At 46.1% G+C, this 17,503-nt stretch overlaps 1 protein-coding gene across 3 annotated transcripts in view; it reads right to left on the minus strand.

Moving 5' to 3' along the window:
• Positions 1 to 17,503, minus strand: part of BTBD2 (BTB domain containing 2) — a 25,806-nt gene continuing 8,303 nt past the window's right edge. The window contains exons 3-9 of one of the 3 annotated variants that reach the window (XR_010826783.1): positions 14,496 to 14,652; positions 10,550 to 10,655; positions 9,551 to 9,748; positions 6,552 to 6,700; positions 4,685 to 4,772; positions 3,500 to 3,646; positions 1 to 2,952 (exon numbers count right to left, since the gene is read on the minus strand). Coding sequence is in view for 2 of the 3 variants with exons in the window: in XM_066984043.1 (XP_066840144.1) it covers positions 2,791 to 2,952; positions 3,500 to 3,646; positions 4,685 to 4,772; positions 6,508 to 6,700; positions 9,551 to 9,748; positions 10,550 to 10,655; positions 14,496 to 14,652 (1,051 nt within the window). In the remaining variant the exon portion in view is untranslated. Of the gene's footprint in view, positions 2,953 to 3,499; positions 3,647 to 4,684; positions 4,773 to 6,507; positions 6,701 to 9,550; positions 9,749 to 10,549; positions 10,656 to 14,495; positions 14,653 to 17,503 lie in introns of all 3 variants that reach the window. The other 2 variants (XM_066984043.1, XM_066984044.1) reach the window with 2 other exon arrangements.

Genomic DNA, 17,503 nt, shown 5'->3' on the forward strand with positions numbered 1-17,503 from the left:
TAAAGACAACCTGAATGTCTTTATTGATTTCCTATTTACAAATCACAAAGCTGGCCAAAAGCAGAGTGTGAACACTGAACGAGAGCATTGGATACATTCATCAATATAGCACTGGAGTCGAGACAGTCCCAGCTCTGCTCGGAAGGTGACATGGTACAACAGAACGTCTCATACTTTTGGAAACAGGCAAGTCCAACAATGAATTACATTCATCTATCTACAAAAGCCAGAATTGCATCAAACTGCATAAAAGCCGTAAGAACAGAAGTTGCTCAGGTGTAGTTCAGAGTCTGACTCCTCTCCCCCCCCCCGACAGGACAAGCAACCAGACCTACCTTGTGGCTTGAAAGCACGAAAGGTGAATTTGGGAAAAGAAATTGCATAACAAAAGAGCAGTAAAAACAGATGCTTCAGGGACAAGCCAGCAAGGGCCTGTCCACCTCAGCTGAGCTAGGTTACAGCAAGGCCTGCCTTCAAGTCCTGCTCTTTCGATAGCCAAGTGTGCAGCTTTGCTTCTTCCGTATTCCAATTATTCCCACTATTGCCACCTATATACAGAAGTGCCCGAGGTGCCGCACCCACCGCAGCCAGCCCGTCACGGGGCTCACGCAGGCCCCGAGGTGGCTCCGGGCAGGGACGCGAAGCTGCCGCCGCCTCTGAGCGGAGCGGCAGAGGCAGAGCGCAAGCAGGGGTGCGTGCCCCAAGGGGCTGCCCCTCAGAGGGCAGAGCTCACCCGTCCTGCCGATCCGCCTCGCGACACCGCTTGCATTGCACAGAGTCAGGTTCAATAACTAAGTCATGGACCCATCAGATGTTGGTATTTTTTTCCTTTTTTTTTTTTTTTAAAGTACTGGCCATATTAAAAACATCCTACCTTGAAGCAGGCTTACAATATACACATCTTACAACGTCTTCCTAGAGAACGTAACACACTATCGACATCTCTAATAGCTACTGACTACGAGGTGCGGGGTGTTCCTGACCGTATTACTGCTGCGTGGCTGACAAGGAGACACCCGGCCGGCCACAGGCTGAGGACAGAGCCCAACCGGAGGGAGCAAGGGGAAGAGACGCAACTTCCCCAGCGAGCGAGCAGGCACTCAGCCATCCGCATCAGCGAAGGATGACCAGGTTTCAACTTCCAGCAGCTGAACAAGTTGGCAACTGCCGCCGGGCCAGTCTGGGCAGCCTCGTGCGCCCAGGGCAGAGGGGGAGGTTTGCAAAAGGGAACCTCAGCGTTGAGGCAGCACCACAACGTGCCAGCAAGTCCCACGCAGACTTTGGAGGGCTCTGGACACCCTGCCAAGATGTCCTTTAGTTACGGCTTCCTCTGCAGAGGAAGGGGAGGGAAAAAAAACAGCCTCCAGTGGGCAGCGCCTCCTACCTCCTCCCCACAGGGTACCTTTACCTACTCGGCTATGGCTGAACCTGCTGACGGCGAAAACAACCAGTCCTGAACAGGTAAGAAGGGAGCTTATTCACGATTACTGAACTAGCCAGCCCAAAGCCAGGTGATGTTTGGAAATACCGTATCTTCCTCCTGCGCCTGTCCAAACAGGCACACTGCAAATATACACCGGCAAACAGAAAATCTTTAATGTTTTCCTAAACTGTTCCATAAATCCTCGTCCATCTGCTGCGTTATTAGGTAACAGGCGGTTGCACATCAAGCCTCTTCCTATTTTGCATCAGGGCAGCAGTGCTCTGAAGCAGCCTAGGAGTGGATTAGCAATGCACAGAAACAAACAAAAAAATAGAAAATGCATTGAAACGTGCGTGAGAACAGCAGCAATACACAGGAACATGGGGGCCAGGTGAGGCAAGTTCCCTTGCTTGCTCCAACTGACAAATCCCAGCACTATCTGCAAACAAAGGATTTGATTAGCACAGTAACGACTAGTACAGATTTCCCTGCTGCTAAACGCTGCACGGGGTTATCTGAGTATCACCCATCATTTTGAACACCATACGGAGTTTGGAAGAAGCACCACGGGACTCAGCACAGCAGCTGCCCCCAGGAGAGGACAGAGCCTGCCCTGCCAGAACCGCTGCCCCTTCTCAGCCCTGCAGGGGAGCTCACCTCGCTGTCACCAACTGCCCAAGGTAAAGGATTGTCACAAATTAGTGAGAATAGCATGAAAACGCTGTAGTCTCTAGAGGCGCTCTAGTTTTGAGGTCTCCCTCAAGACCGTGTAGTGCTGAAACAGCAAGCCTCAGGGAAAAGGCCACTTTCTGTCACTTTTTGAAGGCGGCTGCACGTGCTGCAGCCAGCAGGAGGGGACGCGCCAGGCGCAGGCTGGTCGAGCTCTGCCTTTGCAGTGGTGTTGCCGGCCAAGCACCGCAAACCGCTTTGCCTCAACTGCTGCGCTAGAGCAGAGGAGGAGGAGGGGCCATACAGCCCTGACTGTGTCTTTTTTTCTTTTTGCAGGATTTGCTCCTCACAGCAAGTGTAACCACGACCAGAGCCACTCGTTTCCATGCTTCTGACTGATGGAAAAGCATCTACATTCATTACAGTCAAAAAAATGCATGTTGTTAGATAGGATTAATCAGTAAAGTGAAAAATGACTAGCCACAGACAACCTACAAATGATACTGGTAAACCAGTTAGTCTGGTATGGGATAGCAGCAGAATCACTAGCACAAGGCAAAACATGAGCTTTGAAATGGTTTTACTGAGACCTTTGGCTAGTGTGGCTCCAATTGGTGTGGTCAAACTCAGCCAGAAATTTAGTTTGGAAGGTCACGGGGAAGAGAACAGAAAAGTCCAGAGCCAGCTCCGCAGCTGCACTATGTGTAGAAGATGATCTCTGGGATTTGTCCATCCTCCACAGAAGTGCCGTTGTTATTCCCAGCCGCGTAGCAGAACGTAAAGCAGGTTTTGGCTCCTGTTGTTGGTGATTCATGGATCACTTTGCGCAGTCCTTTGGTTCCATAGTGGGAATCTGGACCCTGCAATGGTTACAGAAGAGGAGAAGAACAGATCAAGACAGAGATCGCAGCCCTGCTGGACCCTGCTGCCCAGGTACACTCCACCCAAAGCAATGAGCTTTGGAAGTCTCAGCACCTCCCTTTTCTTTCTGCTTCTTTAGTTATTTTGAGCAAAGTTTTCATCTCTATCAGAGCTTAACACTGCATTTAACCAGATCTCAACAGTTCAATAACAACTTTTTTAAGCCAGTGCAGACGGGCTCTGGATTACACGCATACAGAGCTGACAGTTTATCTGTGTGCACCAAGAAAAAAATCCCCTCGCTTCATCACTAATACAGCCTGTTAATTACTGTACACTTGCTAGACAAGTTAAAAACCAACTCTGAATGCTGATGGTCAGTATGCACATTGCACCACCAGGTGAAGGTCTCCAGAGGAGGCCTTTAAAACTAAACTCGCCTCACTGAAACATGCAGAGAGAGTAAGAACCACATTGCACTGAAGAAGCCTGCTTTCACCTACACTTGTAAGCCTCTCTTCTATCCATGCTGCCCCGCTACAGTACCTTTAGAGTAGCACATGCTGTATAGTTGACGTTGGGTAAAATCTCAACAGGTTCCTTGAACATGACCCGGAAAGTGTTTGATGATCCATCACAGCTGAACCCCGTGTCATTCTGCCCCAGGACCGTGTTACTGTCTGTGTGGATGATCTGCAAGAGATGTGTTAACTTTTAATCCATACAGTTAGTTGAAAGCTGCCCTGCACATCAGAATTGGCACTAGTGCAGGCGCCCCCCCTGAACCGCACTGGATCTGAGGGACTCGGTAGTTTGACCAGTTCCACCACAGCTTCAGAGCCCTGTTGCGACTGCACTATCCCGTTGCTTGTGCCATCACACACTGAACAACAGCGGACTTGCATCCCGGAAAACCCAAGACAAAGACATTCCCCTCTTTACCCTGAAGCCTGGCGCAGCACGGCAGGTGGCTGCTTGCTTAGACCTTTGCTTCCTTTTAGCCTCCAAGAGCTCAGAGGCACTAGAAAGAGACCCTGGCAGTTTAGGAAGCACAGACAGACTGTGCTTGTCACATCAGCTGTGTTGGGGTAACTTTCCTGGGGGCAATCGCTCTCATGGGATCCAGACTCAGGCAGGTTACTTACGTACATCCAGAACAACGTGCACAAGACTTGTATAAGACAAAGTCTTTCAAACAGCTTTTAATGGACTTCAGACAGCTGTGTCAGAAAACAAGCTCCCTAAGTCCTACTTGCCATCTCAAACAGGTGCACACTGGCACTGCACAGGCCCAGCACACTCACAGCAATTGTTTTCTCTTCCCTTGCTGAACTGTGACTGCTCCGCTGCATTTGTACAGCCTGGAGCGAAAGTACAAATGGCAATGCAATACCCGACCGCTGCTGCAGAATCAGCCTGCCTGCCTGATATAGGAAAACGTGCATGGCTTTTCTCAAACTGTTTCACAACTCTCCTGGACGTATTTTCAAAGGCCATGAACAGACTTGGGGAGATACTGCAGTGATGCGTGCGATGGGAGGCTGCATCAAATTGAGAGCAATAATCCCTCTTATCCCCAGTGCCCCATCTGGCCCACACTACCTCTGCCAAGCACCCTATCTATAAAACAAATGCAGTCCCTTCCAAGTTAAGATTCTGTTGCATACTCACTAAAACGTGTAAAGTAGTCCCCACAGTAGCAACGATTTTTGACGTAGTACAAAGAATTACCTGTATATTTACTTGGTAATCCGTTGGCCCATGTATGGATCCGTATAATCCAAACCCAACCACAAATATCCTTTTGTTTACTGAGAACCTGCAGGAACAGATCACGAAAGTCAGATCAACTTACCACTCCTGTACTGAAACAGTACGATGATGAAGCACAAGTATCTTCACTCACTTTAATTTCATATCTACTGTTTAATCAAGCACATACTGCAGTTCCAAGTGCAACTCTTACTAATAACTGAAATCCTTTACAGAAACCATAACTTGTAAGCTTACATCTTGGACTGTCCTAATGGGCCAGCAAGTAAATTTGTTTGCCCATGTAAAATGCAAAGCTGCATCATCCCATCATTGGGCTTCGGAGTCCAGCTCAGAAGCACCTTGAGGTTGCAGTATGATGTCAGCATCCAAAAACGCCAGCCAGGCAAAGGCAGAGTAGCCTGCAGAGCGTGGAATAGCACCCACCTCACAGCAGCAACAGTCTTTCAAGCAAGGTAACAGCAAAGACCACTTAAAGTGTCATTAGGTATTTCACTGCTAAGCACTGGAGGAGAATTGTTAATGTGCTTTTGAGCATTGGCTGAATATAACTGCAGGGTAGCAGCTAGCTGCACTCAAGATTTACCCAAGAGTAGAAAATAAGAGTCAATAGCTCCTGAATGCAGGAATCCCTGCTGCCTAAGACATCAAGGGCAAGGATATTCACCCCCCTGTTCAACTCTATCTTCTCAGCTAGCAGAAAGCCTCAGTGGCTGCCAAACTGCCAGCATCGTTTCTTCACCTGCTTCACCTGCCCACCAATTCTTTCAGCCCTGTGTATTCCAAGGACAAACACTGTGGCAAGCCAGAAGCCACTGTACTGCCCCCCGCACAAAATATTCAGTACTGAACCACACACAGGCCTGGCTGAAGACGGACGGACCCTGATGCTGTCAGCAGCTGTGCATAAAGTCATATACAAGACCTCTGAATGCTAGATCTCAGAGCAGTAAATGTTTGGAGCTAGCAGCTCTTCCAACTGGATCTCTGGGCCAATATGGACCCTTCCAGAAGGCTGACAGCACTATTGGTATGCGAGGGAACCACCAACGGAGAACCTTGAGGTTTTTAAAGAACTGTATTCATGCAAGCTCCTTTTTCCCCCAAGACAAGGAACAACCTGGAAACAACCAAAGCTTTCAGGATACTTCCTGTCTTGCTCTAACCACTTGGACACTCAAGGCTTGCAAACCACCACCACTTGCCATGCCATGCTACGTCTGTCACCATGGCTGGACTTTGCTGTCTCTCTCCCAGCTTAGGTATAAACAAACTAGATGTTAGCGGAAAGGCAGGCGCAGCAAGCATTGTCATTCTAATCCCTCCCTCAAACAGGCAAGATTAAGGGGCTTCAACAAACCACGTTTACACTTAGGATACAGCAGGGAACTGACCTGATGGAGCACTGGTTAGTCAACGTACCCAGGCACAGGAGGCGGCTGTAAGCTGCCTGGTGACCAACCGCTACATGCCCATACAGCTGCAGGAAGCCATTTGAAAGAGGAGACAGATACATCCACCAAGAGGCCTGTGCTCGAGGGCCACAATTGCTGCAAACCTTTGCCAATACAGAAGCAAAGTGGCAGCCTGCAGCTGCACATGCAGGTTAATGCGCCTGGTGAGGCTTTTGCCCAGCAAAACGCTTTCTCTTTGTGGTTTGCATGAGGGTTCATGTGGCAGAGTCAGGGTCTAGCATGTAACCTTGCAGGTTTAGGTCTAGAGTAGGCTGAAAGCTCAGTAAACATGAATCTATCAGCAGCAGAATTAGCAGAGAAGCTGACCTTATCCTGTCACTAGTCCCACTGTACCCCCAGCGGCTCTCCACCTGCTGGAAACGGCTGATGCTGCACTCCTTCCCCCGCAGGCAGCAGCGTGGTCGGTCAATGAACTCCACCCGTGGCTTTGGGTTCACTGTGAAGTGGAGGAACAGGCTCACCACCTCCCGGTCCGTGAGGATTCCCGACTGGGCAGGCCCTGCAGAGGAGCACGAAAACCATGAGATGGTCAGCCTTCACAAGCTGAAAGGGATACTCGCGAGGTTTCAGGGGTAGGAGGCACGCATGACTTGCGAAGGAGAACATCAGAAACAGGATTTCACTGGCATGTCCAGAAATTAAGCTTCAGACAGAAAGCGCTGCCTGCCTTTTATTTGCAGGGTAGCAGTGGGCTGCAGAGCCTCTCTGCAGAGCACATACGTGACATGGCAATTAAGAGCACAGCTCCACAGAGCCAAAACGCATTTGGCTAAAAGGGATGGTTTAAAAACAATCATTCAGCTAATCCTTCCTCCATTCCCTCAGGATATGATAATACAGATAAGAGGGATTTTCATACATCTACACTGGTATTTTATAATATTAATGTTAAGACACCATGGGAGCCCATGAGGGGTAATGGGAGGGAATCTCACCTGGCCACCATCAACTTAGAAAGAGGAATACTTTTCAGTTGAGACAAAGGTGGTTCAGTTCCTGCACTGCTTTGACTCCCTCCCTTCCTGGGGCATTTGAACTCCGTTTTTTTTTTTTTTTAAAAAAAAAGATTCTTTGCCTGCTTTTGTAGAACCTAGAAAAAACACTAGGGATTTTTAGCGTGAACTGAGCCATTCTCATCTTTGCTCCCATAACTAGATGTTTATTCCAAAGAGATGTTAAACTCAAGCTTTGGAAACAACTCCAAATACTTTCAGAAATGGAACGGGGTAAAAATTAGTCCACATCTCAATTCCTTTAGCAAATAGTAAAAAGTTGCTCTGCACCTCTTATTTGTGAGAGGCTTTCTACACAAAGACCACTGGTGCATGGTGGAGAACTGAGTGTTCTGTAACATGGAAAGCAAAGCCTAGCTACTTTTTGGTCCAATGTGACTTGTAGTTGGTTAAATTCAGCAAGATGTGAAAACTGGGCCCAGCTGCATACTCCTGGCCAGTAGACATAACGTGGCCCAAGACCGCAATAGGTACAGATGAAAAAAACAAAGGAAGAAGGCTGTTAACAGATGAATGAGCTTGTGGATACTTTGCTCAGCAAAAATTAACCATCACTGATCAAGTCTAAACGTATCCTGTGCTGCTGCAATGCAATTCTCAAATGTTTCAAATTACCTACTTAAAGGGGGAGTGACACATTTGCCAGTTAAAACGTCTTCATGCAAAACTCCACATTCAATACAAATTATACCATAAGCGGGTGAAACCACCACCCATACCATGCCCTTTCCCCTCACCTCCCCTCTAGGGAGTGAGCAGCAGAGGGGAGCCATTTCCCTCTCCTTCCTCTGCTGGGGTCACCAAGGAAGTCCCTCAAACACTAAGGAGGGAGCTGAAGCAGTCCCAAGGTAGGAGCTTGTTGAAGGGACAGCTGACCTGTGCAAGCACTCAGGTTTGGTGTATTGGAGTTTCGTTTGTTCATCTTTCAGATTAAAGTGGAAGGAGAAAACTTGAAAAGTTTCTCTCAAAGCAAGAAGACAGATCAAAGATCCCAGTCCAACAAACAGCTGTGACAGCCAGTATAGGGTGGGGGCATTCCCCACTCCAAGGCTTCAACCCAAATATGCCAGAATTAACACATTCCTCCCACTGAGATGGATTTACACAAGATCTGAAGGGAGGATTGAAACACAAAAATTCACAGCTCAGTACACGTAATTACCCTGCCTTAACACCATCCAGGAGGATGCTCTCTTCCATCAAGCCAGACTGCGAGCCTCTGATCCTGCTGCAAGCTGCTGTTTGGCACAACACGCAATGCAGGAACAGAACGTGCTATGTTTTCACTGAGTGCCAACACAAAGGAAAAAGCTACTAACTTTGGATGAGCAGATCCATGTCTCCCTGGCCAAGCTGTTTCTGAAGAGATTCATGTCCCTAAATCCACACCACTGCTGTGACAGGCAAATAAAGTGGGGGGCCAAGTTTTAAGCGCAGATTTACTTTACTAATATCCCTCTTCATCTAGAAAGATGTACATTAACTATCAATCAGCTGATGCCATCTTTGCCTAAAGAAGAAATTCACAAAGAAAATGGCTTCACTGACTCCTGTTTCTTTGTACAGGTAACTGTAGCATAAAAGGAGTTTCAGCTTTGAAAATGGTTCCATGGTGTCTTTTAGCATGAAAAATGTTTAAGCCAATTGCCAGTTTTCAATCCCTGAAGAACCACCAGAGCATGAAGTCAAAAGACAACAGGCAATGAAAACAAAACTCAAAAAGTATTTAGTCAAAACTGTTAAATGCATTAGACATCTTTTAGACCAAGATCCTACTGTAAACCTGAAAAACAACTTGAGAGAAAAACTAAATACCACCAACCTTTCAGCTCAAAGAACATTTAAAAAGTTTTTCTTGTTATGAGGCTCTGCTCTGAATGGCATCAGTAAAACATGGTCAACATCACCACTGGATTAGAGGCAACAGCAAGCAGAGGGTGAGGAAACGTCCTCTTCTCTCTCTTGGGGAACAGGCTACAATCAACAGCAACTATTTACAACACCATTTGCTTTGTGTAGGTTATATGGCTGGAAACGAATGCATGTGAACCCATTTATATCTCAGCTGAATGGGAAAGTAACCATGTGAACATACTGTGAAAGCAAATGAGGAGGTATGATACTACTTGCACCTGAGGGAGCACCTTTAAAAACAAGATGATCATGGATGGAAACAGCATTTACACAGCAGATTCTGTAGGTCAGTGTGAATGGGGAATAATCTCAAGTTTAAGTTACTGCAGAACACAGCAAAAAATCCACTTTCATGTACTTAGCCCTCTGTAGCTCAGAGAAAGCAAAGACCAGGGCTGCCAGAAACGCCTTTGTTCAGTTACCTGCTGCAAACTCCTCAATAGTCATCAATGGGAAGCGGATAAGAGAAAGCGCTTTGCCCAGTACTTTCCGCTTGTTCTCTGGAATCACCTGAAGTTGCTGCCGTTGACACTCAGCCTCTGACCAGCGCACCACTGCATTAAACAAACGAACCTCCCGGATCCCCAAGGTATCCCTCTCCAGCACCGCAACCAGGGTGTCTGCAAGGCAGGACAGACAGGGACAACTTTAGGCACTAACCCGAATTACCTGGTTTTTACCTAGCCACAACTACCGCATGTACAGCCAAAACGAGTGAAAGAGAAGCAGTTGAAAAAACAGCATCTCCCAAAAGCGCTGCCTGCAACCTATAAGGAAGATATATCTGCATATTCCATAAGCAAGTAACTCACCGGAGCAGCAAACAGTGCCCATTTATTTGGTATGTTAATGCAAGTGCAGTAGAATAAATTGCAACTTACTTGATGTGAAATTTGGATGAAGCAAGCAGCACACAAGCCAGAAGGTTACCTGTGTCTTACCTCCATATTCCATTTCATTAGAAGAAGGTTAAAGTCTGAATTTTAATGTCTATTAACTGTGCCCAGCAAGTTTGGCTACTGCATACGATAATTAAAATAACCAGTTCTTGCTTCCAAAAGCGCAACACCTTTTTAACTCCAAAACCTGACGAAGACTCAGGGAACACGGCCAACTCCACAAAAGAGGGCAAGTTACACCCACCCAAAACCTGCCAACATCAACAGAGGAAACAGGCTTTGTATCATGCCCAGAAAAATCAAGTTGCACCTAAGTAAGCAGATTCCAGGATATTTCTGCAAGTGAGCATGCTCTTTTGCAAATGCTTCGTCTCCAGCCACTTAGTGCCAGGGACTGTTCATTCAACAGATTAATCCAGAACAGCAAAGCTACAAAAGAAAAGCACCAAGTATTAACCTGTAATAACTTTAGAGCTTAGCCTGTTATGAAAGCCTGCAGAAGACGGAGGAAAAAATGCTTACCTAGATCAATGTCTGTAAACCCCTCTGCATTGATGGCATCTGATGTGTTCTTGTCTATGTTCTCTAGGCAAAGGCTGGCCAGCTGAGGCTCATCAAAAAGTCTTGCCTAGTAATGAAGAAGCAATCATTAACACAAAAGGTATTTTAAAATTTACCCTGGGTAAGGACGCTCCCCGCTCCCCCAGAGCCCATCTTCATTAGCAGTACTTTGCCTGACTGCATCACGAATTCACTGGGCTGCAGCAGTCTTTCACAAGCATTTAAGCATGACAAGGCAAACACTAGAAAAAAAAATCTGCATTTGGCATCTGTTCTGTTTTAGCTGTGCATGTCTTCAGGCACGTCTTTGTTTCAACATCACGTCAGTTAACACGACTGTAGTGCTTTCGAGCACCATACTGACCATGTCAGCTGAACACGGGTAATTTTTACTACATTATTTTTATATTTAGAAGAAAGCTTTGCCCAATGACTCCAGGCCTGCTCGCTCTAAGGATATGAAGAGGTGGCTTATTCTGTAAGAACATAGTCACGCTCATCTCATGTATTAGCAAAATGCCTTAACAGGCACACAGCTCCATCCCAGAGATGCACAAAACCCTGCAGGGTAGGCAGCCTGCTTAGTGCATTTGCTTATTTTTACACAGAAACATCCACTCCAATCTAGTTACCTTGAAGAACTCCCCCCAAAATAGGGTACTAGTCCAAACCAAATCTGTACACAGCTCGGAGAGTTGCTCAGGATCTCTGTACCCAAAGTCCTAATATTTCACTCCTCACCTCAGATCCCCCCTCTCCGAGACCACAAAGGCACGTTATCATCCCTGTGCCTAGCAGAAGCAAAAGCAAGGTGGGAACACACAAAAGGCACCAGGATGACTTCTTTTCTCCAGTGCTTTGTCTTTGCTATTTAGGAAGGGACCATCTTTGCACGACACCTAACATTACAGAGCCACAATACCTGGGGACTTGAACTGCCACTGGTAAGGTTTACAACTTGTGTTTTGGGCTGGGAATTCAGTCACTCACAGAGGCTCCGACCCTTGGGCATCTTCTGCTTCACCTTTGTTCACGGGCTGTAGAGTTCAGCAGAGTCCACCTTCGACGTTGAGACCTCAAGCACAAAGAGCTGAAACATCTCAGCGTTGTGATGGGCCAGGGAAGTCTCACCAGTCGTCCCCTGCTCCTGGGGCTGGAGGCCTGCCAGCACCTCGCGCTCTTGGCATCCAAGAGCTGCGACTGACTCAGACTTTACTACTGGAGTGGCTCTCTTCTGACACGTGAAGGACTTACATTACAGTCATGGAGTTCTCCCCCAGAGCTCCTTCAGGCAGGCTATTACGTCTTGTTGATCAGAATGACATTTGCGTGTACATCTGGCATGAAACTGCACCGTGTTCACTATGAGGCACAATCGATTAGGAAGGCTGTTTGTTGCTTATATTTCTGCCAGAGATAAGCAGTTGCTTGAAACACCATTACCGTTGTAGTTGCCAACCCACAGCATTTAGCAAGGATACATGCAAAAGAGTTTTGGGATCTTAGGCTCTACAATCAGCTGTCCACAATCTTAAGCCTGTTGGAAAGTGTTTTGTTCAAGATACATCTCAAATCTCAAGTCTGTAATTGACAGATCTGTTGCAAGAAACAGAGGCTGATTTTCACACTGAAGGACCAGATCTCAGAGTCTCCTGATAACAGACTCACTGAGTGAGGAGCCTCGTGCAGCCTACCACTGAGATACGTTTCTGAAAGAATTCCAGCCTCAGACATTTAAGAGACTCAGTATATTGTGACAGCAAACATACACTGGATATGAATCATCAGTGATAATTAATCATAATGGATAAGCCCTAAGCTAATTTCACAAAGCAAAAGGAAGCAGGAAGGCCTGTCCCCATCCAGCATTTCAGCTGCCCCAGCACAGCTGACAGCACCAGGCACTATCTTGGTTTTGATACATGAAAAACTAGTACCCCTTCTTGCTTTGCCAAAGGAACTTTGTGAATTGTAAAGAAGTTACTGCAAACCTAAATGCTACCTTGCCATACCTGAGACATCAGGTTGTGGAGGGACACCATGCCACAAAATCCGTACATAAGGAATACCACCAAACAGTTTGTGTGTCTAATTCTCATCAGGTGATGGCAAGCACAGGATGCCTCTTCAAAACTGAAGTCAGTAGGAGAGATTGCTTCTCAGCTTTTGGATAACAGCTCCCGATCTTTCAGATTTCAGGCTGCAGAGCCCAAAGATCAAGACCGCTGCAGCCAAAGAGTTACAATTGTCCCACGGTGAATCAGATGGGAGTGCAAATTTGGCTACTATTACCCAAGCAAGAACCTTTAAATCTTAAACCTTTCCCACGAAGTGGAATGTGGCTCCCCCCATGTATCAGAGGCTGCCTCACCCATTTATGGCATGTGGAAAAGAGCCAAGTTTTTTTAAAGAAAAAAAAAAAAAAACATTTGTTAAAAGAGACAGTATTTTACACTCAAGCATTAGACATTTAATGCAGCCGAAGCTGAATCCTCAGCAGCCAAGAGTATCTACAATGGCAGTGTAAAGTAGAACCACTTTGAGAACCTGATCCAAATATTTAAACTCATATAAAATCCCAGCCTAATCACAGCAAACAAGCAAAGAGCTCAGCTGCTCTGAGCCAACACTGCTTCAGGCTTTGCAAAAAAAACTGCAGGGGGACACTGCCACTGATGCAGTAACCACAGTCACAGCCTGAAAGATGCTTATATTCCTGACAAGGAGGAAAAGAGCCGGCAGCCAGCTATACTGGGCAAGGGAGGACAACCTCACAGAGCCAGACCACTTCAGTGCACTGGTTCCCAACTCAGGGCATCTGTGAAGACTCTTCTGCAGGGTTTCTTTAACATCAAAAATCACGGCAGCTTTCCTGAGCAGGCTGATCAGAAACAGTTCCCCAGAGCTAGTCAAAAGTACGTCCATTCCCTGAAGGAAAAACTCAGCGCCCACAATGCATGTTCGGTTCTTGTTCCTACACCACCCAGAAGAGGGTGTCCCTGGCAATGTGACAGACGCTGCAATGCACAGGTGACAGCATGGCTACACCGTGGAAGTCACTGGTATGTCAGCTGTTAGCAGAGAGGGTGGCAGGGACCAGAAAGAAAAAAAAATGAAGCCAAGGAACAGGAAGGATAGTGATGCTAGATTAATCAACCTGAGTGCAAACCTGATCTTCTCCAAAATAAGCAGAAGCAGTAAACACTGGCTTCCAGTTTGCTACTTAAAAGAGTCAAACGCAAAGAGACCAGCCCAACCCCCAGATAAGAGGGAAGGGCACACGGACATGCAGTCAACCTGAGTCGAGAAACACGGTTGTACTGCGACTCCATGTCTGCATGCCTCCTGTACGGCAACAGGGTTAGCTGGAGCAGGCTGAGGAAGAGATCACTTTGTTATCTCTAACAGGTAGTGGCCATTTCCTCTCCTATGCAAATTAGCCAACCAAAGCGCTCTTGAAGGAGTTGCATTGTCTTTTATCCCCATTCTGGGGGAAACTATTGCAAAACAGCCCTTCAAAGAGTGTCTGGCCAGTCAGATGAAGTAAGCTTTGCACGGAGAAAGTCCTGAACCCAAACAAGTGAAAATCCTCTCATTTCACTTTTCTTCTTGGCAGATGAAGTTTTTCCATCCTGTTAATTTCTTCCCCAGTTCACACACTGGATGGAATCTCCTGCCACACCAAAACAAAAAGCAGAGCTGAAATGGCAGCAACACTTGCTGTATCTTATTGTTCCTCATACGAACCTGCTCATCAGCACTACATTCCTGTAAGAAAAATCAAAAAGCACAAGACACAGAACTGCTCCGTTTTGGACAATCAACTCTCTAACACTCAGAAAACTTCTATTTTCTTATTCTGACGGACGTCACTCAAGAAATTTAATCCAAATGACTGCAAGCTCACCTGTGTTAACAGCATGAATGCATTGTCTGCTCGGAGGTTTTTTTTAAGAAATTCCACACAATGAGCTTCCAGGGCTGGAACCGCATATTTTTTAGCTGTGTAAAGCGTTGTCATAACAGTCTCTGGTCCAATCTGAACTTCGTCTGAATAAAGAAATCTGAAAGCATACAAACAAACATTGCTCTGATGTAGCCAGTAAGATAACAAGGTATAAAAAAAAAATCCCTTGCAGTTCATAAAAGCTTATTTGTGCTTCTGCCCATCAGCCTGGCCCCATTTTTTGAGAGATGGAACAGTTTTTACATCCTTCCTACTGATTCTAGTTGTTTGTTGTTTTTTTTAAACAAGCAAACAAAAATAGCCTCGAGTTGTGCCAGTAAGGTTTAGGTTGGATATTAGGGGAAATGTCTTTACTGAAAGGGTTGTGCAGCACTGGAACAGGCTGCCCAGGGAAGTGGTTGGGCCACCATCCCTGGAGGTCTTCAAGAAACGTGGAGATGCAGAACCTAGCAGCGTGGTTTAGTGGTGGACTTGGCAGTATTAGGTTAAAGGTTGGACTGGATGATCTTAGAGGTCTTCTCCAACCTGACTGATTTTATGATTCTATGAAAAACCACTCCTTACGGCATAACTTTTAATGAATAAAACAGAATGAATATCTGTTCTAGCAACTCAAACTGCCTCACATCCCCACAGCCAGTGAGCTGCTTAGCCAGCCACTTACACTGGACTGGAGCATTCTCTGGCCAAGTGCAGCCTGTGAATTAAAATTTTCAACTGTTCAGTTACACTAAACAAGGACAAAAATTCAATTCTGCCTGCCTACTTCAGAAGAGAGGCTCCATTATTTTAGTTCCAATTCAAAAGTTATCAGAAGCAATCAAACATCTACATCTACTGCAGATGAGAGATGTTTTACCCGTGCGCCACTTCCCCTCATCTCTCCGCTTTATATGCTAAATCTTTGTTAAAACAGTTTTGTTCCATTATACAGGTGTTAAAATACAGCAAGAAATATAACTTAGGCGTAAAGCAAGAGTTAATTACGATGAAAAACAAGGACTGCCACGCTGCTAGCAAAGCATCAGCCTTCACTGTTAGGCCAAAACAAGGACGCACATTCATACCGCATGGAAAAACAAAGGTCTTCATAGGAAGCCTGCCCGAGCCTCCTCATACCCAAGCATGCTGATTAGAGACAACAGGAACTGACAGGCTGAATTCAGTAAAAACAGTTACACATTTGATGTCAGTCCTAATCCCATGCAGAGTTTTTGTTTACTGTTTTTCCTTTAACCAGTCAAGCATTTGCGATCAGGGTCTGAAAGGCACCAAGCAGGCTTTAAGCACAGAGACGTAGTATTAAGCCTGTTAGCAGGGCTTGGCATTCCTGTTCCACGGGCGATTTTGGAAACTCCAGCCATTTCTTCTGCTGCATTTCTCCAGTGGCCTGGGGAGGCACAAGAGCACGTCGTGTTGCAGCTGGTCCTGCAGGCTTCGCGCAGCTACAGGGCTGCTCTCCTGCAGGGGGACTGGCTGCAGCACGGCCACGGAGCTCCTGGTCCTCCAGCAACAGCGAGGGTCAGGATGCAGAAACAGAGGGGTTCGGAGGACAGGGACCGCTCTCAGTGCCACCGAAAGCAGGTTTTTGTGTCGCTTTAGAGCGTCCGTTAATAACGGCATCAAGCCACTGGCTCACAAATGTGTTTTGCACACATCCCTTCACCAGTTCTACTTTCACTACACAACCCTGTTTATTACAAGCTTAAAAGAACATAGTTGTGCAAAAAACAACTAGTTTCATTTACTGCAATGACTACATCAGTAACTATTTTTACCGTAGTCTAAACTGTATGCTAAGTGGGATAAGAAGAGATGCTCAAACTGTGAAAAAGCGCAGCATAGTTTAAAAGAAGATTCAGACTGTGACCTCAGAAAATCAAAATGGTTCTTTTGGTTACTATTTTAAAAAAAAAGGGGGGAAAAAGAAAAAAAGAAAAAAAAAGGATCTCTTTTGCAGTTACAGCAGACCTGTTAAAGGCTCCTAGCCCACAAACACAACCTGGTGCCCAGAAGGGGCCTTGTGCTGAGTGTTCAGGATGGGCAGTTTGTCTCTTGATAAGCTCCTGATCCTGCAGCATTAGGTCATGATCCAGACCAAGTCCACGGACATATATAAGGAGCAGCTTCCACTTCGGATCAGCATTTTGAGGGACTGGTAGAGCTTGGTAAGCTTCCTACGGGAACAACACCCATGCCTCCTTTGGCACTTTTAAACAATGAGCTTAGTTCAGTTCTAGATTTAAGCACCTAAGATATCACTGGACTACAGGCACAACTGCTGTAGCATTACTGCAAGCTTTAGAGTCACTGTGGCAATCCACACAATATTCCTCTTACAAAATATAAACATTTCTGTTGAAATCCACTGAAACAGATCATCTTAGTCCTTTCAGATGACTGTTCTCTTCCAAGATCATACTGTTCTTTTTATGTGACTGTTGAAATTTCAATACTGGCAGGGTAACAACCCGATTTTGCCTCTAATTCGCTCGATATTTTAGCCTTGCTAAGTTTTAAAGACAGATGCTAACTCTGTACTCCACAGAGATGCTCAGAGACAAGCTGCTAAAGAGTCATATGCCAGTTGAAGGGATTCCCCATGTGCCGGTGTCTGGTTTAAAATGAGCCAAAGGGGAGGGGGCTATGGGCTCCCTGTTATTTCTGGCCTATCATCCTATGAAGATCAATTCTAAAACCTTCTAAGATAGCACAGTCATGACCTAAGCACTTTTTGAAGGTAAAGCAAAAAGTGTGCCAAAGCTATATATAATTATTGTTCCCAATAGGAAGCAAGCAGGGAACATGTCAAGAGCACGGTATTGGAAACCCCGGGAAGTAGGTTACAAAAATCCTATAGAAATGGGACAATGACTTTCCAGCATACATTCAGGATTGCTGCTGGATGTTATATGGCACCAGCCAAGCTTAAAGAAATCAGTGAATAG

The sequence above is a fragment of the Anser cygnoides genome, chromosome 27 (genome assembly GCF_040182565.1).
Source record: "Anser cygnoides isolate HZ-2024a breed goose chromosome 27, Taihu_goose_T2T_genome, whole genome shotgun sequence".
NCBI lineage: Eukaryota > Metazoa > Chordata > Aves > Anseriformes > Anatidae > Anser > Anser cygnoides.